The 23238-nt window shown below is 40.1% G+C and overlaps 1 protein-coding gene across 2 annotated transcripts in view; it reads right to left on the reverse strand.

Moving 5' to 3' along the window:
* SEC10 (exocyst complex component sec10) overlaps positions 1-22574 on the reverse strand; it is a 320447-nt gene extending 297873 nt beyond the window's left edge. Inside the window, exons 1-4 of one of the 2 annotated variants that reach the window (XM_089459095.1) lie at positions 22232-22574; positions 2574-2687; positions 1875-2132; positions 1715-1789 (exon numbers count right to left, since the gene is read on the reverse strand). In XM_089459095.1, the coding sequence (XP_089315221.1) occupies positions 1715-1789; positions 1875-2132; positions 2574-2687 (447 nt within the window). In that variant the 5' untranslated portion in view covers positions 22232-22574. Of the gene's footprint in view, positions 1-1714; positions 1790-1874; positions 2133-2573; positions 2688-22222 lie in introns of both variants that reach the window. The other variant, XM_089459096.1, reaches the window with a different exon arrangement.
* Positions 22575-23238: the final 664 nt, after the last annotated feature.

Consider the following 23238-nt stretch of genomic DNA (forward strand, 5'->3'; position numbering starts at 1 on the left):
CCTAGTAGCACAACATTGTCACTTAAAGGGGAGCCAAGGGGGCCAAAGGACCACGCAGAGATGGAGCCCACGCAGACACTTGGAGGGACTGCGCAGATGGAAAGAAACACGTGGCAAGAGAGGGAATACGTTGGAGGAAGTGGGCCTTGGGATTGAGAGAAGCCAACGCTATAAAGAAGAGAGGAGCTTCCTCATTTTGTCATTCGATTATGTGCATTTGAGCTAGTCACTTCGACTTAGAGCACGCTGGTTGTTTAGCTGGTCTGCAGCACTGTTTAGTGTATCGAGTGTCTCTGTTCGGAGATCTCACCCTTAGCCTCGGGGGACTTCGAGTGCCTGCTCAGGCAAGGTAGTTTTCAGCAGTCTTTTGCAGGAGGATTGATCTTTGGAGAGAGAAGGAACTGAGCATTTTGGATAACTGCGCAGTCTTCAGAGAGGGATGCAGTTCTTTTGGTGGGAGTTCCAGATTGAGGGTTTTGCAGAGGATTTGAACTGGGAGATTGAGCAAGGGATCAGCTCTTGCATATTGGAGGATTTTGGCAGAGTTTCGGGCTGAGTTTGGGTGGATTCTATTCAGTAGCAGCGCAAAGCCTTGAAGAACAGCGTAGATCCCCAAGGGGGTGATTTTCAAGGGTCAGCTGTTTCAGAAAAGCTTTGTGGGTTTTTCTGGGTTTCTTGAATAGAGTCTAATTCCAGAGTATCAACGTTTTCTGAGGAGGGGAACAGCCCCAAATCCTCATTTGATTTCCAACAATGGCAGCAGCACGGCAGTTCTCCAGCCGCTTAGACGCAGTTCAGAGAGAGGCCATTCCTTTGCTATTGAGTGTATTTCTTCACTTGCCTTGTGCAAGTGAAGCTGCCATCTTTCTGATCACCTCCTGTACTCATTCCATTACTCAATATAATAAAATGGCTTAGCATTTCTCTCTGCATTTCTTGAGTATCTGCTTATATTTCATGTTCACATTGTTATATGTTGTACCACTGTTATTTTTATCACTTTGAGTTTCCTGGTCACTATATCATTTGGACGTATTTGCTTGGAGTTTGCTTGGGTTTGAGGGATATCCTGGAGACGGGATATTACAGTAAATAGCCCAAGAGTTAAAAACCTTGACAGAATCTTTAATTCCTGTATACTTGCTTCTTTAATACCTCTGACATACAAATGCCAGTGCCAAGTGCAACATACACTAACCTGCTAGCTGTTTTCGTATCCTGGAAAATGTATCATACTCATTAAAGGGGTGCAAGCTTGGGCCAAATATTCTTCATGTATATCCTCAAAAGAGAGAATAGCACAGTTCTAATTTCTTAAACCTAGAGAAGTTATTACAGAGGATGTGAAGATTACATCTTATGTTCAAATATGTGATAAATTGGACCATAGATACCATTTCTCTGGTTCCATCCTTGTTAGATGCAAACTTGTCACAGCCCTGTGAATGGACAGATATTCACCTCTGTAAATAACGATATGAGCAACTATTCCACAAAATTTACCTATGAGGTTCCTGAACAATTACTTTCCTTTTTTAGTATTCTAAAGCAAATATTGTGCAAAAGCCATTCACATTAGTAAAGGAGAATAGCAAATGCTTCATTGTTAATGGCATTCTCTAAGATATAAAACCTTTCCAAGAGATGGCTACAAAGGCAAAGAGTTAAATAGTCAAGACTACACAACACATTATTCAAAATCAAATATACTGACCTCAGACAGTGTTTTCCGATGCTTAGAATCTTGAAGAGCAACTTCCTTCTTAAGATTGCTCAATCTTGCATCAATCTTCAAAAACACAAACATTATTTTGACTCTGCTATTTTCTCAAAAATAAGGACTCAAGTTTTCATTCAAAAGTCTAAACACCAACCTGGTGACTAAGGTCCACCAACTCCCTCCGACAATCCTTGAAAAGTGACAAAAGGGATTCCGCATCAGAAAATACAGGAGGACCTGATGATGAATTTGTTTTTGTTGCTTCTGCAGGGAAACGGATATGGCCATTAGAACCGACATCCTGGCCTCCTGTGCTGCCTCTTCCCTCTGAAGATTCAGTATCGTCCTCTTGAAACGATGGCAGTAATTCATTCACCAAGCTCCCAAATAAGTCATCAAATGAGAATTCACCCTGTTCACATAAAAGAACATAAATTATAGCCAATTGTTTAGATTTTCCATGGAGCCCAAAGGGTTATTAATAAAAGAATAAAAATTGTAGCCAACTTTTTGTATTTTTAATGAAACCCAAAGGTTTATTAAACAATTATAAATTGTAGCCAAGGTTATTTATAACATCAATTTCAATAAAACAAAAATAGTAACATATAGATTCCAATAGAGAGACCTCACCCTAATATTTTTACTAGTTCATTAAGGAAGAGAACATAAACCCAAAAATTATGATGTAATAACATAAAACAGGCATCTTTAGAGTTTAACTTCCATTGTAGCAAGTTACGTTGTCCAAGAATAAATTGAAAGGCTTCTCTGAGTCTCACTCAGTAGACCTTACAGCAAAAAGGCTCTTGTCAAAAAGATGACAGTCACAGATATATTCCTGTCAGATTACCTTAAAATCTTCAATGTCTAGCAGAAGTGGGAGGGAGCTGGCTGATGAAGCTTTGGAAGATGTTGTGACCTTCCCCGTTTTCCCCGTCTTAACTCCAGTGTTCCTTTCCTGCATCTAAGATACAGCGAAGATGCAATACAATAAGGAGCTTGGTTTGAATCAACCATGAAAACTTATAATATTCAAATTTACTCAGGTGGGAAATAATTAACCTATCTCACTGCACATGGAGAACTATGATTTTAAAAGAAAAACATTTATTTTGCAGTATGAAACCTAAAAACTGATCACTAACAAGCAGTAGATCCATTATTTTTCCGAAGTTTGTTAGTGTACTTAAAAAATATGATGGCCATTTAATATTGTACTTGGTTCATAAAATCAAATTATGTTTATAAAGTTATGTCAGGACACAAGTTGCATTAGGACTTAATGATGTAATGCGTAAATAATAAGTTAAAGAAAAGGTGATGTGTACATCTTCTCAATTATGTATTGCAATATCTCTTCATTTAATAAATATCCAAAGACATTCTCCCTCTCATAATCTTGCTTGTATCAATGTCTACTTATTTGTATGGTTCTCTGAAATGGTATCATAACCACGGACACAAGAATCTGGGCAAGGAAGGTGAAGAAACCAAGGGACTGTATCACATAGAAAAGAAACAAAGGGACTACCCACACAAGTCAAGCTGATGTTGGGAAAATAAGGGCAAGCTGACTCAAGTCAATGTCAGTAATACTTTTTTGAATTAACATTTATGTTGTTTCTGAAGATCAACCTTACAAAAAATTATTCATTGCAACGAACAACTGAATCTGAATCACATTAAGGAGAGAGACAGTAGGCATGCAGCAGAGTTATACATTGTGGCAGTCAGATTTTGGCGTACACAATTGTGACAGAGATGTGTGGGTCACCAGCCATAGGCAGAAGCAGTGCTTCTGACAAGCTGTGACATACAGAGATGTGATATATCTGGCAACAGTAGAACATGAATAGTAAACACACTTAGTGAGTGCAAACTAATGCATCCTGAATCAGACCAGGAAGAAAGCTATATGTAAGGCCACAGGCACACCGGACACACATAACAATGCATATCTGAGAAGCAGATCTCAAAACAAGGATGCCTGTAGCAGCACAGATTCTCAGGAAAATCAGACATGGTAAGTTTGTTTATTTGAAACAAAACTCCTCTCCGGGCAGAAATTCTGTATGATAAATTGGTTTTTATCAGCCTAGAAACAAAGTATTTGCAGGATTATTAGAGTGTTTCTGGTAATATATTTTCAGCTCAGTTTAGATTGTTTTCAGAACAGAAATTTCCAAAATAGCCTCTGTCCTTAAGTTTGGCAGACAAAATTCTGCAAGTTTGACGTCATTATAATAGTTTAGCTATACTTTACAAGTTTGGTGTAAAGATACAGTAGTAGGGCTGCCTTTTACCGTGCTGGAACAGCGGTAAAGTGTTGAGTTTGCTGAGTTACAACAACAAACAGCCTAAAAAGCAATCCTTTGAGGTTATGTTTTTACTATTTAGTGTTTTGGTGATTGTTGTGGGACTAGAAAAAGAGATCTAATGGTCAGATTATCTAATATTATGCTAGACAGCAGTTATAAGTCTAATGGAAATAATTTCAGTGCATGGAAACGGCATATGATTGTTGGAAATACAAAGAGGGGCGTGAATCAGTATTTCTCTTACAATTAGTCAATTATTAATTTCAGAGCATTAACATCAATTCAAAACATAAATCATCAACACATCACAAAAAAAATACACAAGAAATTCTTTAGGTGGAAACCCTTCCAGGAGAAAAACCACCGAACGCTTTTCTAATATTTTATGAGCACAAAAATATTTCAGCTCCAACTGAAGGAAAAGCCCCAACTTCCTAGTACTCTAAACAAGCATTCAAGTTTATCAAGTAGCTCCAACTCCTAAAGGGACGCTCCTACACCCTGGTTTTACCAACTCCAACTGGAAGGACACTCCAATGCCCTAGTTTTATCAGCTACAATTGATTGGATGCTCCAACACCCTGCAAGCTCCAACTTGTCGTATCACCCACCCTGCCACCCTGAAGTATTTTCAGGCTCCAACCTTAAGGATACTTCACTCTCCTGCCTTGCGCCACCCAACCATCCTTAAAGTATATAAAAATAGAGAAAAAAATTGTGGGTTCCCATACCAAGGACACTGACCCATTTACAAAGATATTCAATGAAACCCTTTCTGCTAATGTGCACTTCAGATATGCAATGAAGAATCAAACTTCTTCAAAACTTCAGAACTGCTTCTAACTGATATAATAACTTCACTTCAACAATTCATGTACCTTAAGTCTTTTGCCAAAGTTGTACCTGAAGATACCTTGAATCTGCTTGCTGCCAAGAATATGCTTGAGGATGTCTATCTGCAACACTAATCTGACCTCTGCTGGTTTATCTTCACTGCCCTTATCTTTTGTTAATACTGTCCCTCAGATTCTAACAAACAGGGCTTCTACGATTGTAGATGACTGATCAGTTAGGGTTTTATACTTTCAAAGAACCCTGAAACTGATCAATATTCATAAAGCTACGCCCAAAAATTTGACCTAAAAAGAACTGCTTCTTAATAACTCTTATATAATTCTCAAATCTGAACACAGTACTTAAAACCATGCCTCTGTTTGCAATGCCAAGCATCACCACAGCTGCTCCACGACTTGACTTCCCTTGAAGATGATTCAACAATGACTTGAAGAGGAGTATAATTATGTCTCAGAATAGCAGACCATAGAAATTACAATATCAAACCCTCTGGAAACCCTAGACAGTCCTTGAGACTTGTGATAAAGTAACTGTATGCAAGTGAAGATTAGGCTTCAGCAAAATCGGTGAAGGTGCCAAAAATAAATGCCCCACGCAACAGCCTTCGAAAACATGCCTTAGACTCCACAGGCCAAGGTCTGCATTGGTAGGAGTCTGAGATTTGATCCTTAATAGGGCCGAGATCTGTTATGTGATAAGTCAGAAGCCTGTAACAATAAATCCTCTCAGATCTGCCTTAAACACAGTCAAAACAAACCACCATAGATTTCATTAAATTATCCTAGACGTGTCCTTCCACAGGAGCAGAGTTAACTCTTAATCAAGCTCAGATTAGGGCACTAAAAACCAGTCCAAAATATGCAATAAAAAGAGCCCTAATGTCTGCAAGATAACACACATAGTGCCTCCAAAATTTGCACGCAGATCTGTAATCAAAACATAGAAGGCTGAAGTTGGTTGAGATATGCGCAAGAGAATGACTTCAGTCCAGAGCTCGGATGCCAAAAAGAAAGTGAATCGAGGCTAATGAACTCAGGCTTGAGGGGTCTGTAATAGGTGCTCCCCCCCACAGCACAAGTTGGGTGAGTTTCGAACTCGAGACTTGTTGCTTTGATACCACTTGTTGGAGTCACGATTGCCGTTACACCAAAACATGTGAAAATTCCTACACTAGAATCCTATTGCAGCAACTGGTATTATTTCTCCTAATTGCTAATTAATTTAACAATATATCTGCTACGACAAATATCGAAATAAACACATTGCAACCTTCACAAATAAAATTCTGCGGAAAAATAAAATGCTGGAAGCTGAAAAATGCTAGATTAACACAATTATTTTTGGACAAAAGTCCCCGGAAAAACACAACTTGGGAAAACCGGTGTAGCAGTGAGGGTTTTTATTATTATGCAATAGTGAAAATTTGAGCACAACCTGGATGCCTGACACTGGCAATCCACAACAAGAAAATATGGGCCAAATTATTGAAGGGAATTTACCCTTCCTCCACAAGCAATCCCAGCGCAACTCCCCTTCAAAAAATTCGTCCTCATGGCCCCTCTGTGTCAGCCTTTGCATAGTGCTTGCACAATCCCCATGAGGTCAAGCCTCTTACTGGTCTCTAGTGAAGTCGTTATGCCTTCAGCTGCTAAGGAAATCGTCTCTCCGACCTTTTGGAACCTCTGCTCGACCTCTAGAGCTGAGATCGATTTTCTCTCCAGCAAATTGAATTGCCCTCTTTGAAGCTACTGCGTTGAGCTTTGCGCTGCCTCATTGGGATAACTCGGCCCTCTTGCGGCTGCCTCTCCGGATCTGGAAATCTTCCTCCGGATCACTATCCCTGCCCCTCACTCACTGCGTTGATCTCTAGCTCTCTCCAGCAACTGACTGCTGCTACTCTAGAAATCGATCTATTAATCAAGGTTGTCATTTATGTCAATATGACATTGTTAAAGAAGGTGAAACCCTAACATTCTGAAGAAACCATTTGCCCTAATATTTTGATGAAACCCTAACCCTAATCCTTTAAATAACTAAACCCTAACACTAATTCCTAAATCCTAAAATCCTAACCCTAAAGCCTATAACAAATTTATCAATTTAATAAAACCTTACTTTTTAATATAAAGTTAATATTAAAATTTTAACTTTATATTATAGTAAAGTTTAAAAAAAAAATTAATTTTAATATAAAGTTAAAATTAACTTTATGTTAAAATTTACATGCCACATTTGTTAGAATTTACATGCCACACTTAAATTAATTTACATGCCACATTTTTGGACGGCTACACTAATTTGCAAGTCGGTTGCATTAGAAAATATATTTATAAAAAGACATGCCCCTTCAATTTCATGTCAGCTCATTTAAATGATGACTAAATCTATAAATAAGTCACGTCCCCTCTTTATTTGAGTACCCTCTTGTTAATTTTAGGTATGTTTTATGCTTAGAGCAATTTATTTCAATTTTCACAGTCAGCTCAATATCTTTTCCAAATTAGCAATCACATCAGCATTAGAGTAAACTGCAGATAGAACATAAACATAAATCACAGAAGACAAGCCAAGACAAGAGGACACAAGATGTGGCGCTAGCCAGGGACAAACCCCAATGTGGGGAAACCCTTGATCAATTCTTCTTATATGTTCTTCAATAGTTCAGCACCGAGAGAGAGATAGTACGTTTACAAAAAAAGTCAACACTTTGACTTATCTAGATAAGAGCATAGATCATCTCTAAGAAGATGATACATGAGATCAGTTGAAGACATGATGCTTCAACTAATTCTCCAAGGTGACTCCTTCACCTATCGTTGTGCTGCATTTCGTCATCATGCTGCACCTCACCACGCTGCACCATGCTGCACCCATCATCACTATGTTGTATCTCATCACGCTTCATTAATCATGACTGTACCCATCACTGTACTGCATTATGTGCCATTGCTACACCATGTTGCCGTATTGGCTGCACCTTTCTTGCTCGTTGTGTAGTTCCGGCAGTTCCCGGCAGTTCCGGCTATTCTGGCTGTCCTCGGCAGTTCCCGGCAGTTCCGGCTATTCTCGGCAGTTCCCGGCTATTCCGACTGTTCCAGCTGTTCTCGGCAGTTCCGATTGTTCCGGCTGTTCTCGGCAGTTCCCGGCAGTTCCAGCAGTGCCAACAATTCCCAACAGTTCTGGCAGTTCCGACAATTCCCGGCAGTTCCCGGCTAGTCCAGGTAGTTCTCTTCCAGCAGTCCCGTCAGATCTCGACTGTCCCAGCAATCCCGGCAGTTCCGAGCAGTTCCGGCAGTTCCAGCTATTCCCGGCTATTCCGGTTGTTCCGGTTGTTCCCAACAGTTCCGGCTTCTGCCCTCTGCGTCTGCTTTCCCGACTATTCCGACAATTCCCAGCAGTTCTGGTTGTTCCAGCTTATGCCCTCTGCGTCAGCTTTCCCGGCAATTCCCGATAGTTCCAGCTATTCCCGGCAATTCCGACTTCTGCCCTCTACGTCAGCTTTCCCGACAGTTCTTGGCAATTCCGGTTGTTCCCGGCAGTTCCGACTTCTGCCCTCTGGAGTAGGGCAACGTTATCCCTTAGGATCTCTCCTCCTACTAAAACCCAAAGACAAGTAGAGAGGAAGAGATCCCAAGTGTGTTGAAATGACTTGAAGGCCACCTCTATTTATACTAAAACGTTGAGCACAAAAGGGGTTTATTTGGTTGTTGGCCGACCTTGACGATTATCCCATAACACAAATAAATTCATATCTCCATGAATACTTATCGGAATTGGATGATCTTTAGATCAATCCTACACCTCTTGTTGAGAGGGATCCAAGAAAAATATCAGCTTCCATTAATAAGGTGACCCACATGGAGTTTGGCCCTAGTTGTCAATTTTAACACTCCCTCTCAACTAGGGAGAACTCCACCGTTGATCCATATGTCCAACTGTACTATCTTTGCCATTAGTGCCCTGCACTACTCTGCTCTGCTCTGCTAAACCATGAAGAAGAAGAATTGATCGAGAATGTCTCATACCATTCTCTACTGAACCGAAGTCAGTTTCATCTGAAGAGAGTGTGTCACATCACTCTTACTGGCCCGAAGTCAGTTTTATTGATCCCAGGTCAATATCACAAGAGAGTGTCTCAAACCACTCATATTGATCCCAGATCAGTTTCATTGACCCCAGATCAATGGAGGTCATCCTAGCATAGGGAGTACAGTAGAGACATCGATGCATCCATCGATAGTACTACTATGGTCCCTAACCCCATTTCCTTGCTCATTGACCAGATGAGAGGTACTTCCCATGAGTCCTAGACTGCATGGGTAGGATGCCTCGACAGGAGAACTAATCATCCTGTCCACAAGAGAACGAATCATCCTGCCCCAAAGTCACCACAGGAGAACTAATCATCCCGGCCCACAGGAGAACTAATCATCTTGTTTCACAGTTGCCACAGGAGCACTAATCATCTCGGTCCACAGGAGAACTAATCATCTTGTTCCACAGTTGCCACAGGAGAACTAATCATCCTGGCCCACAGGAGAACTAATCATCCTGTTTCACAGTTGCCATGGGAGAACTAATCATCCCAGCCCACAGGAGAACTAATCATCCTGTTCCACAGTTGCCACGGGAGAACTAATCATCTCGGCCCACAGGGGAACTAATCATCCTGTTCCATAGTCGCCATGTGGTATCACAGGGGAAGGCTGAACCTGTCATCCTGTACATAGCGCACCACCAGGGGAGGGTGAGTCAACTTGTGGTCGTATGTTGCTCCAGTAAGTACCCTGAGCCCCCCAGAGCTCCTAGAGCTCAATGCATGCAACATGGAAGACCCTTTTAAGAAGGTCTCTCAACGACTCCAAGTCATTCGGGAAAGTCACGGATTTGACCCTTCCCCGGGGCTTTGACAAAATGTTTGCGACCTGTACATCAGTCTCAATGCCAAGGGAGCCTCCTCGCTCATCAACTTACCATATCCCAGATAAAGGCAGTATCTGATGTTTATCTGCTCGAGCAATCATCGAATACGAGATTCCTCAATAATCGAATCCCCCCTCTGGTTGTCACAGAGAATCACAGTGGTATTCATCATGTGTACAAACAGCTCACTTAAGCGCTTCTGCAACCATGCAGCTTCGCACGAGATCATACTCGTAGCTATGTATTCGGTCTCAGTGATGCTTATAGCAACCAACTTCTGCTTCCTGCTCATCCATAATATCGAAGCAAAATCCAAAAAGAACCAGCGTTGAGAAGTGCTCTAGTGATCCTCCACACTGCCTGCCCAGTTAGCATTCGAATAATCATGCAGTTTCATATTTCCGATAGTGTATCTCAATCCATGAGAGATTTTGCCCCGAAGATATCTCAGAAGATTCATGGCACCAATCCAGTGAGGCTCAACCAAATATGAGCTCACCATGCTAACTGCAAAACATATGCCCAGACGGAAGTTCACCAAGAACATCAACGCGAATGAGTTTATGAAACTCAGAGGCATTTCCCAAATCTGGTTCGACATCACTACCATATAACTTCTGAAAGTTAAGATCCTCGAGGTAGTCACAGGCTTGCAGTTTATCATTCTGCATCCGGAATCCAACTCCCTCTTACTTCTGCAAATGAGAGGGTCTACACCTGTCAGAAATAGGTCGTCCTCATAAGGTCCCGGTATGAGAGGTCTATCATCCACAACCTTCAGGTAATGGTTTGGATCGGTTTCACTCCTAGTGAATCTCAACTTCATCAGATAGCTATCAATCCTCTCATATTACGCCCGGGGTGTTTTGCTTCAAGCCATAGAGGGATTTCTTCCACCTGTATACATGAGATTCCCGATTATGAATCTCAAACTCCTCGGGTTGTTCCAAACCTGTGGACCTGTTGTATGAGGGGAATGGTCCCCTTATAAGATTTTCCTTCGGTACATCTCAGACATGTACCTTCATGCTCTTCTTGAATTTAGGCATCCCTATCACCATCTGATTCGCATCAGGTAGGGCCCCATAGGTAGACCTCCGGTGTTATAGATGCGATATGTCAATTGACATGATCCCTAATGGACCATCCTGCAACTTGATACAAATTGCCAACCCTGAACCCATGAAAAAAAGCATCTTGGAAAATTCTATTTTTTATCACGTACCTTCCCATTGATGAATGCCACCCTGAAACCTTTGACTTCCATTTCCGAGATGGGCACCAGGTTCTTCTTGCGATTAGGTACATAAAAGAGATTCTTGTAAATGAATAGAGCTACCCTCATTCAATTGAGGGGTAACATTCCCTACACCCTTTCTGGGATAGGTGGCATCGACTCCAAATATAATCCCACGGTTGTTTCCGTCTCTACCAAATTCGAGAGAGCACCCTTTTATCCGATGAGGTGCCTTGAAGCACTACGATCAATAAGTTAGATTCCCAAAGAATCTGAAGGAGAGGGTCAATACAAGATAACGGTTCTTTATCTTATCAGAAACAACATTTGATTCTTCATACCTGGGATTCCTTGCTTTCTCTGAAGAGTCGGTCATTTCCTTGATCATTGAAGATGTCCCTGGAATGATTGTTATCATCATCAAGTGATGTGTCCCTACCTCAGACACTCCTTCGCATAATGGCCGAACTTATTACAACCAAGGCATCTGCCTTTCCTTCAACCCTTAGATCCGGACTTCCCATTGAAGTGATCTTTAGGTAGGCCATCAGAAATTTCTGCTGCGCCATTCTGATAATATCCTCTGCTTCAACTTCACCCTTGGTGAATTTGAAGAGGGATGAGGAATCCATTGATCCTTTTTTTCCTTTCCCAACTGTCTTCGGTGATTGCTCTTTCACTCTTGCTTGGGCATTGCCTTCACCTCAACTCCGATACCATGTTAATTTTAGGTATGTTCTATGCTTAGAGCAATTTATTTCAATTTTCACAGTTAGCTCAATATCTTTTCCACATTAGCAATCACATCGGCATTAAAGTAAACTGCAGATAGAACATAAACATAAATCACAGAAGACAAGCCAAGACAAGAGGACACAAGATGCGGTGCTAGCTAGGGACAAACCCCAATGTGGGGAAACCCTTGATCAATTCTTCTTATATGTTCTTCAATAGTTCAGCATAGGGAGAGAGATAGTATGTTTACAACAGAAGTCAACACTTTGACTTATCTAGATAAGAGCATAGATCATCTCTAAGAAGATGATACATGAGATCACTTGAAGACATGATGCTTCAACTGATTCTCCAAGGTGACTCCTTCACCTATCGTTGTGTTGCATTTCGTCATCCTGTTGCACGGTGCACCTCACCGCGCTGCACCATGTTGCACCCATCATCACTATGCTGCATCTCATCACGCTTTATTAATCATGATTGTACCCATCACTGTACTGCATTATGTGCCATTGCTACACCATGTTGTCGTACTGACCTATGCTCTCGCTGCACCATGCTTGCTTGTTGTGCAGTTTCGGCAGTTCCCAACAGTTCCCGGCAGTTCCGGTTGTTCTCAGCAATTCCGGCAGTTCCCGACAGGTTCGGCAGAGTCAGCAGTTCCAGTCATTCTCGGTTGTTCCGGCAGTTCTTGACAGTTCCGGCAGTTCTCGACAGTCCCCGACAGCTCTCGGCAGTCCCCAGCAGTTCCAGCAGTCCCGGCAGTTCTCGGTAGTTCCCGACAGTTCTAGCTTTTGCCCTCTGCGTCAGCTTTCCCAGCTGTTCCAGCAGTTCCAACTTCTACCCTTTCCGTCAGCTTTCCCGGCAATTCCAACAGTTCCCGACAATTCCGGTAGTTCCCGGCAGTTCCGGCTTCTGCCCTCTGGATTAGGGCAACGTTATCCCTTAGGATCTCTCCTCCTACTAAAACCCAAAGACAAGTAGAGAGGAAGAGATCCCAAGTGTGTTGAAATGACTTGAAGGCCACCTCTATTTATACTAAAACGTTGAGCACAAGTGGGGTTTATTTGGTCGTTGGCCGACCTTAACGATTGTCCCATAACACAAATAAATTCATATCTCCATGAATACTTATCAAAATCGGATGATCTTTAGATCAATCCTACACCTCTCGATGAGAGGGATCGAAGAAAAATATCAGCTTCCATTAATAAGATGACCCACATGGAGTTTGGCCCTAGTTGCCAATTTTAACACCTCTGAAGCTCGAATCTTGGATGAAACAATATAACGGAGATCAGACCAGAGAATAAGACGCATAGAGGACATCTCGGATAGAGAAGACAAGGAGAAGAGAAAGAAGAAAACTCGAATTAGAACAAGACCAGAAGAGTAAGAGAGAATAAGAAAGATCTGAACTCGTGGAGGCAAAGGAGACAAAGATTGAGAGTTTATGTTGGATAAATCATTTTTTTTTAATTTAGATCCATTTCGGTGAAGATATATGGACGCACGTTGCAGAAAATAATAAAAAGGGAAGGATTTGTTTTGGTTCGTTTATCCTTCGATTCTAACTACAGTCACCAACAAGAAGTCCCGAACCTACCACAAATAATTTGAATTGGTGGAATATACCTATGGTAATAGTATCTTTCCCTGTAGTCGGTGGCAAGCAATCTGTAAAATTTATGATCAGACTTTGGAGATAGCTCAGAACTGTGGATTCGAACTTACGGCATCAAATCTGTAACAATTAAATTGTGGAGTATCGGAGACCCGTGGTAATTATGGAACTCGTTCCTACAGCAAACTGTTAGCATCTTGAAGGCTCGGGTTTTTGGGATTGAACCTATGATCATAACCTTTGACCAGTAGTTCAGTCACCATTATAGCACAGTGGAGCTCGGACTTACCATCTGTGCCTCGGACCTGTGTGTGGACAGGTATTTGAAGAGCTCAGATCTGTGACAGATCTGTGGAGACCAGAGGCTTGGAATTACAAGGCTCGTACAGACCTGTTCAAGACCTATGGAAAAGCATTCTGGCTTATACCTAAGGCTTCGAACATGTAACATCTCTTAGCAGTTTGGAATTGTACATGATTTGAATTTGTTGAGGACAGCAGCTGGAAGATTTGAGGGCAAATTTGTTTGGCACAGTTGGAGCAGATTTTGAGTGAGCTATTGGGCATCTGTTAAAGTAACCAGTGATATATCTTTAAGAAGAATTTTTGTATGATCCTTTAAATCTTGTAAAGACAATCTTGTAAACGAATTTGAAGAACCTTGTTGAGGAATCGTAGTGTAGCAGACCTTGAAGAAATTGTTTGGACCCTTTTGGAAGTAACTTATTGAAGACCTTGAAGCATCCTTGAAGGAAGTTTGGAAGAGCATTTGAAACAGTTGAAGCTTTGTGAAGACAGATCATGAAGTTGAGTTTGAAGACACCATTGAAGACCATGATGCATCACTGATGCCATGATGAGGTGACTTGGAGAATTTAATTGGGTACCATGAAGGACAGCGGAGACACCTTCATGTGAAGAGATCAAGGTTGTCATTGATGATGTAACGTGCAGACCAAAGTGAAGACTAAGCGAGGATTGACAAGACTTGTGGAGCAGTGAAATACTATCAAACACATCTAGATGAAGTACAAGAGTGGGTTGGAGCCTCGAACAACAGGGTCGGTGCCTTGGAGAATAGGGTTGGAGCCCTAGAGGATTGAAGTCCTCAAAAATCCAGGTTGGTGCCTGAAGAAGATAAAGGATTGGAGTCCTTGGGGTCGGTGCCCCAAAACTGACAGGGTCGGTGCCTTGAAGGATAGGGTTGGAGCCCTAGAGGATCGGAGTCCTCAAGAAACCAGGTCGGTGCCTGAAGCAGATATAGGATTGGTGTCCTTGGAGTCGGTGCTCCTAAACTCAAGGTTGGTGCCTTGGATAAGATAGGGTCAAAGCCCTAGAGGTCGGAGCCTCACTAAAGTCCAAGTTGGAGCTTGGCAACAATTATTGTACTCATTCATTTGTACTTGATTCAATTAATAAAAGCATTTATACTTATCATTGTTCATTTTGTGTTCTAAATATAAGTGATCTAACTGTTAAAAGTAACAATTGAAAAGAAATAACGATTCACCCTAACAACGACCAAAATTGGAACTTAATCGATGGCTAACATCATCTTGGAATCGATCTGTGTGAATTTCTAGACTATTCTCGCCATATCTCAATTAATATTGATTAATTAACCATATTTCCTAAGTCTAAACTTAGGAAATATTCAAAAATCGGTTAATAATCTAATGGAGACACTTATAGGCAGAATTTCTAAAAACAATTTCTGGATTCTGGAGTCTGGACATCTCATATATTCTAGCCTCTCCACCAAATTTCATGACTAGAACACATCTGATGCTACAAAAACTAACAAAATATTCAAGTATTAGTCTCTGCTACAATTGCCAGTGTTAGGATCCACAAGAGGTAGTTAGTCCATGTTGCAAAACACATGGGGAGCGTTGAACCCAATGTCCAACAATGGTTACTATTTTCCAATCCCTTTGTCGGTTAGATATGGTCACAAATAAGAAAGTTTGACACTTTAATCACCAAGACGAATATGAGAAATACAATGCAAAGAAGCATGAGGCTGTTATGCTCATCAACATGTTAGTTTCTGATGATTTACTACCAGAAGTCCAGGATGAGGAAAACTCTGCTGCAATTTGGAAAAGGTTGCAGGATTTGCACAGTGTCAGAGAAACGACGGGCTTTCTATCGTCAGAACATGTTATTTTCAATGTTTATGGATGAGGGTACTAAGGTCGTTCACTTCAAGAGCATATATTGAATACGGAATATATCAAAGAGCGATTGTTGGTAATTGGTAGGAAGGTTGAACTAGGAGGCTTGATAGTTATAACTCTCAAGAGTCCCCAACAATTATATGAGAACTTTGTTGAAACGCTGAATGTCCCCTCTGAATCCACTAATCTTACTTTTGATCAGTTATGTAAAAAGCTTCTGCAGAAAGACAAGGAGAAGAAGCGTTGTTAGAATTAAAAGTGCAATCTTGACATTTGGCAATGACCAACATTATTTGTACTTTTATATTATATCTCTAGGTTTGGTTGAAGTCGTCCTAGTGAACATAGTGTGTAGGTCCATATCCCCTTGTTGGGGAAATCCGCCCTACATCTTTAGTTATGTATAGATACACAATCTTTATTTGTATTTTCATATATGGTGATCATTCATTCATTCTTATCACCAGTCCTGGACAAGTTCACTTTGTATTTTCTATCACCGTACCTTTGTCACAGTTATATATTTGTGTTTGAGGCTGTACTACTGCAGGTTTCTTTCTTTATGTTATTTTCAGCATTCTCTAGGAGCTGCTCTTATGCTCCCACACTGTACTCATTCTTCAGTCCCATTGATGTACTTTTGTGGTTATTCGATGGACATTAGTGAAATTATCTTTATCTTATCTTATGCATGGGACTTAGCCTAACACCAATATAAAGCATTGCACTCCCTTACTATTGGTTTGATCTATCTTGTACAAGGGTTGTTTCTCTCTTTAGCACACTTATGCTTCCATTTATTTCTCTCTCTAGGGTGTCTACTCGCTTGGCAGACCTGGTGTTGTTTCTCTTCTCCATTGCAGAATTCAGGTTGGTTTTGGGTTCATTCAATTCTCTTGGTCACATTAGTGAATCTCAACATGGTCTCAGAGTGGGTGTGAACCTCACTTGCTCATTCAGCAACTGTTTTTGAGGCCAGCACCTGTTTCCAGGGTTTAAAACCCCCTTGAACAATAGGTGCACTCTCCTCTTTTGCTACAGATTTGTTTATCTGAGGTACCTGGGTTTTCCTTGGGTTTAAAACCCACTTTTACAGCGAGCACACTCTCCTCTTTTGCTGCAGATTTGTTTTCTGGAATTTCCAAGGCTTTACTAGGGTTCAAAACCCTCCTTCACAGACAGTGCTGCAGATTCTTTCCTAAACTTGCTGGTACCTCCCTTTTCTTGGTCTATCAAGGCAATTCTTTTGAAAACTTTATAGGGGTTTATTCTTCTCCTTTTTTTCAATCTGACAGACTCAAAATGACCTATCCCCCGATTGAATGGAGTTAAATATAATGTTCAGGAAGACCAAATGACTTCCCTTCTTCAAAGTAGGAATTTATGGATGTATCTAACATACTGCCTGACAATACAAGTCCAATTTGCATTTTCGAAGGCATTCTTTTCAGTAGCATTACACCAGTATATATGAACCCAGGAGCATGTTATGAGTCGTTTGAGAGGTAGCAATGAATATCCATGTGTTTTCCTTTTGTTTCACATTTCGAGGGACATCACATATCTTGAGGCATGTTTGTTGCTCCATTCACATATTTGGAGGCAGGGTTTCACATGTAGCAGACATTCAATTTTTGGCACACTTTTCTACACTTTTTCAAGAATAATTTTCAATTGGACAGTCTCTTCAAGGTTTCTTCACAGTTTAAGGCAAAGGTTACATATTTAAAGGCATTTCCACCACTTTGGCTCATCTCACATCACACAAAGTGTTTCTACATATATTGAGGTAACATATATCAAGGCATGACTCATCATTCATGCAGGTTTTGGGCATTATTTATAAGGCAACAAAAGGTTTCTAGAGAATACCCCTCATGAAGATTGACATGTTTCACCTACAAACCCTCTCACAACGGTCAAGACTCTTCCAACCAGTTCTGAGGTTGTACCAGTCTGATTGAAGGTTCCAAATCAGAAAAGGCTGATTTCATACCAGACCAGTCATAAATATCAAAACAGGCCAATTTCATATAAAACCTATAGTCAATGATAGAGACCACTTGAACTTCAAAAATTAAAAATCAATAAATAAAATAAAAAAGTAAAACACTAAACCTAACCTTAGGCCCCCTTAATTCTATTTAAAGAGGTACCCACTCTCCATTTGACTCGCACAATTCTTTTGAGCAAATTGAAGTTTTTGAGCTGAGTTTCTTATAGCAATTTAGAGAAAACCCCTGAACAACAGCCCTATATCAAGCAGCAAAGTCTTGGAAGATATTGATCCCTTTGTCAAAGTGTGTTGCAGAGACTCAACCAACAACATTTGACATTGAAGACCTATCTTGGACGGATTCGGGCCAACTTCCACAACTAGATGATCTGAACATTGTTGTTGGACAAGTACCTTTAGGGTCGGGAATCAAGCCATAATCCCATTTCTGAGCCTGGTCATGTCAAGATGTAGATGATGAGAATTCAGATGATTCTGTCATATGATAAGACTGTAGAGTTTAGAGTCCAGACTATGGTTATTAATAAGTACTATTTGTGTTTTGGACTCCAGAAGCCATTAGAGCATCTCTGTGATGTATTTTGGTTCAGATATGGATTGCGCTTGGTGCTAGTTGGTTATATGCACCCATGGGCCTTACTTTCCGTATACATGAGAAACATTCCATATTTGTGTTCAATGGTTTGGAGTCTGGACTCACATGGTGCGCGCGCGCACACGCAAACACACATTATCTCAAAATTTCAATATTATATGTATTTTTTTATCAATCGATTTTGTGGTCTGGTTTTTGTCAAGTTCTAGCTTCTACGGTCGAGTAGTTCGATGACCAATTCATTTCTGATAATATTGGTCACATGTACAAGAGAAGAAGAACACCTTAGTCAAAAAGAAGACACTTGGCATTAATATCACGCATTGGCATAAAGGAGAAGGATGTTTGTGGTAATACCTCCACTTTGAAACATTAGAAAAACTCCTTTATGTCCTCTTTCCAAAGAAGAGCAAATATCTTTCCAAGAAGTGCCCAAATTACTATCAAACCAATACAAGTAGATGCAAAGTAGCTGCAGCATTTTCATACTGTTCTCATTGTAGAGATGCTGATCAATATTGAGGGAGTTATGGTGATTTCAAATTTGCCACCTCAAAACCCTAGCCACATTTAACCGTTCTTAATGAAGCACTCCACCTTTTCTTGAGTTCTATTGTTATTTTAGGGAGAGGAAGCTGCTAGATGGTCATTCTTAGAGAGCACTTGGGATAGGAAGGTGACACATGTGGCAGCATATACTAAATCAAACCCTATTTGTGGAGGCTTCTAGACCATCTAGCCATAAAAGTTTCAAGAGCTTTTCAATAGGGAGTCAGAAAAGATATTTTGATCAATATCAAGGGAGATATGATCTCTAAAAGTGGACCTTTCAAAATTCAGTCACTTTGTTGACAAAAGCAATTATATGTCCTGCAACAAGAATTTCTCTCTATTCAAGTATCAAGTATTCATTAATTTCCATGTTATGTATCAATTCCTTCATATTAAATGATAAAAACATTACACATTAAGAAATTAGATCCCTCTCAATGTTTGATAGATCCCCATCGGTTTAATTTTTTAAATGTTGTCACATTTTGTATGTTGTTATTAATTTATTATTTAATCATTTTTGTTGTCATGTAACGAAACATAACATTATGTGAAAACATCTCCCCCATATTAGGCTATACAACACCTCGCTATTTTCAATGCAATAAAGGAAACAGACTTCTTCGAATCCAAGAAGGTATATAACAAGAAGCGCTAAAAAAAATTCTGTGTAAGACCACTGATGCACTAATAGAAGTGGGAACAAATTGCAAAAATCCTTGGGAAAATCAAAGAGCACAAAAGTTACATCTAGCCAAAGTCTTCTAGGAAGTCTAGTGTAAGATATGGTCAGGCATTGCTTCTACAATCATTGCTTTAGGTCAAATTAATTTAATCCCAACCTATGTTGCAGGAAACGCTACCCCCATGTCCGTTTCAGCCGAGAAACAAAACTAAAACGCTGAAACGCATACCATACGGCCTGGAAACTCATTTCCGGCTGTACTGGCATGTTTCACGTTGGGGAAACGTGTCTAGTACATAAAACATGCCAGTACAGCCGAAAACGAGTTTCTAGGCCGTACGGCTGTGTTTTCACTCCATATTACGGTTTTTCTTTTTTCGCTTCTAATATTTGATTAGGCAAATAAAATATCTTGTGGATGCTTCTAAATGTCTCTCTCAAATTATAAAAAGACTCTCGCCTCATCCCTTATCACACAATTGACCAAGTCGTTTCACTTGGAGACAGACGATTTTAGCAAGGAGAATAGAGGAAGAGAGTCGTGGTTTCAGCTAGGGCGTTTTCAACAATGAGCAAAGGAGGTAAAGAAAGAATTTGTCAGTTTTGCTGCAGGATTAGATGATTATTCAGATATATCAGCTTTGGATGAGAGAAGCACCATGAATCCAGTTAGGTGGTGGATTTGACATGGAGCAAATGGTGTACATTTGCAAAACCTTGCCATTTGTGTTCTTTCACAAGTGGCAAGCTCTTCATCAACATAAAGGAATTGGAGCACCTATGGTTTTATTCATTCTCTGAAGCACAATAGGTTGGGCTCACAGAAGGCAGAGGATCTTGTTTATGTGCACTCCAACCTGCGCCTTGCATCTCGTAAGGGTCCAGAATACAATAGTGGTCCTTCTAAAGAATGGGATATGGATCCAGAAAGCCCTGATTTGGATCTCTCTCTCACTGCCCTGAATATTGAGGTCCAACCTGGAAGTGGAATTGGCCCATCATCTTCTTCAGCACCACCATCCACTATTGAGCATACTTCTGCTTCTATTTTTTATGAGGATTATGATGATGAGGATTAGTCTTTTGTCTTTATAGTTCTTGCAGCCTCATAGTCTTTATTATACTTGCAGCCTCATATATATAATAAAAGCTGATTTTGCGATTTGGATATATAATAAATGTTGATTTTGGATATTCCGATATTGCTATTTTTATTATGTGATCATTCATGAGTAAATGTGATGTAAATTTAAGCATAATGCTTAAAATTTAAATGTAATGAATTATAATGTATCATGTATGCTTTATAATTGCACATAACATTTCTTAAATGTCCTAAAATCCCCATTTTCAAAATTTGGGGGGGTCACGTTTCGTACCCGTGCCCGTTTGGGAAACTCATACCCATTTCCCCATTTCGTGCAACTTAGATCCCAACTCTAGACATTGGGAAATGGACGAACAAGCTCTCAAATACTTGGAAAGGCACAATAGATTATAGATTAAAAGTTAAAACATTGAAATGAGGATTTCTACTTATATGATATGCAGATACAGATTGAAAAAAGTATTTAAGGACACAAGTCGCTCAACAAATGGTCATTGTTCTATGTTAGGTGGAGAGGTGGCTTGGGTTAGTAAGAAAAAAACTCTTGTTGTTGTGTATTCCGTTGAACTACACTCTAGAGTATGAAGCAGTTTCATGAGCAGCTCATGATATAATTTGGGTGCGGAGATTGTTGGGTGGGGAATTCCAAAATGGCACAAAGACTTTGGTGTGTGACAATCACAGTCGCATCTCCTTGTGTAGGAATCAAGGGATTCCCGCAGAGATCGAGCACATGGCTTTCCCCCATAATTTCATTTTAGAGAATGTGCATGAAGGCGAAATCAATGTGCCATACACGCCAAATCGACATGACTGCGGGCATGTTGACCAAGACATTGTCAAAAATTTAACTTTGAGTCATAAACGACAGATAGGAGTTTGAGAGCTCTTATTCGTGTAGTGTCAAAGATGAAGACTTGGAACAAGGTGGTGGGATTCAGCATACAGTCCAACATGGAAATCTATCCTGGAGACATTTTGCAATAGAAATGCAGATAGTTTTGTTACGAAACTTTATGCACTTTATTATCATAAATTAAAGTAAAACATTTCAGTCCACGAGAGCTTTTGCTAGATAAAGCAGGGTGTTGTTATTCCTCGCCAAGGTTCGAATCCCCCAGAGACATGTTTCTGAATTCGAGGATTATGGATTATTTCAACAAAATAACAAAATGTTTCTTTCTTTATCTGTTTTATCTCCATTTCGTTGTGTCCATGTGCGCTGCCATTTTAACAAACATAAACCAAAATCAGGCTGAATTTCCATGGTTGGTTGGTTGTTTTGAACAGAATTCGATCAATCCTCCCATTTATTTAACAAACAAAAAATATCAACTTAGAATGACCAATCTGATATGCCAATCTCAGCTAGTTAACTGAAGCATTTGCGCAGAGATTAACCCTCAACGCAAAATCATCATCTTGGAAAAATCGTCTTCGAGATCTATTAGAGATTAGGTCATTGAGGAAGTTAAGAGTAAAAGTTGGAAAACATGAACTGTAATGGCTCCTAATTCTCTGCCCTGCCTGCCCGCGACAATATTAAACCCTTTCAAATATGGATTCCCATTAAACATTGAATTTAAGAAAAAATAAATTAAATCATATCACGTGAAACCGTAATATCTGCAACATTGTACAGATTTCAGCACAAAAACGAGAGAACGCACGATTGGTACCGTGGAAACCGTAGATGCGCTAGAAATTGGTGCGTCCGAACCCTGTCAGGGATACCTTCCCTTCCCTTCACACACAAGAGTAGGAGTAGTAATTATAATATAATGGATTCCACGAACTGCTAAAAGCGTATTTGATATCCAGTGCCAAATATGTTGAATGTAGTTGGGAAAGTGCCAATATAGCGTTTCGATTTGATTAACAGACAATTCGATCGCCTCACGTCTGAGATGAGATGCGCTGAAAGACAGGAAGAGCGGAGGAAGGCGACCAAGCTACCTTGCACATAAGAACCGATGAATTTTCGACAGGAGGCGGCAATAAAAAATGTAAGATGTTATATTGAGACCACCTCATAGTTGCTTATGTGATGATTGTCAAATCATGTAAATGCCACTGGTCAAAGAATTATTACTTTCTATATGCGTAGTAAGTTGCATTTTAGAGTTTGTGTAAATGAATGAAATGATATTTTAAAGTTTAAGAGATTAAAAATAGTTTATAAAAATATTAGTTTTTTGTTTTTGGTTTTTTGTAATTAAAGTATTTTCTGATTTAAATTGATGATGAGTTGATTTAACTTTCTAACAATTTCCTTGTTGAAAAGACAATGTCATGAAATTGATGCTAACATGTTCACATAATTTTCTATGATGTCTTTGAAAGCATCACATTCCAAAATGAAATGTTTTTCCCGATTCCACTGCCCCAAACGTGTAAAATGTACATACCCATTCTTCCCAAGCTTCTTTAAGCCTTTTCCACCGTCTTGTTTCACACCGATGTTGATGTGAGTTGGTCCTTAATTGAGCAATAAGAACCTTTGCCCTCCACGAAATGTTAGCTCCAATGAACTCTTTTGTTGTAGATCACACATAGGGTTGAATTCCTCAATGTAGTACTTCTTCTTTCTACCCAACTCTTTTCTCCGTACCCTTTTACGAAACTTCTCCATAACAAAATTCTTTAGCTCCTTGCTATTTGTGGGACAGATATTGAGGTAGATATT

Source organism: Pinus tabuliformis, chromosome 7, assembly GCF_031772625.1.
Source record: "Pinus tabuliformis cultivar Carrire ecotype Pingquan chromosome 7, CPIR1, whole genome shotgun sequence".
Lineage (NCBI taxonomy): Eukaryota > Viridiplantae > Streptophyta > Pinopsida > Pinales > Pinaceae > Pinus > Pinus tabuliformis.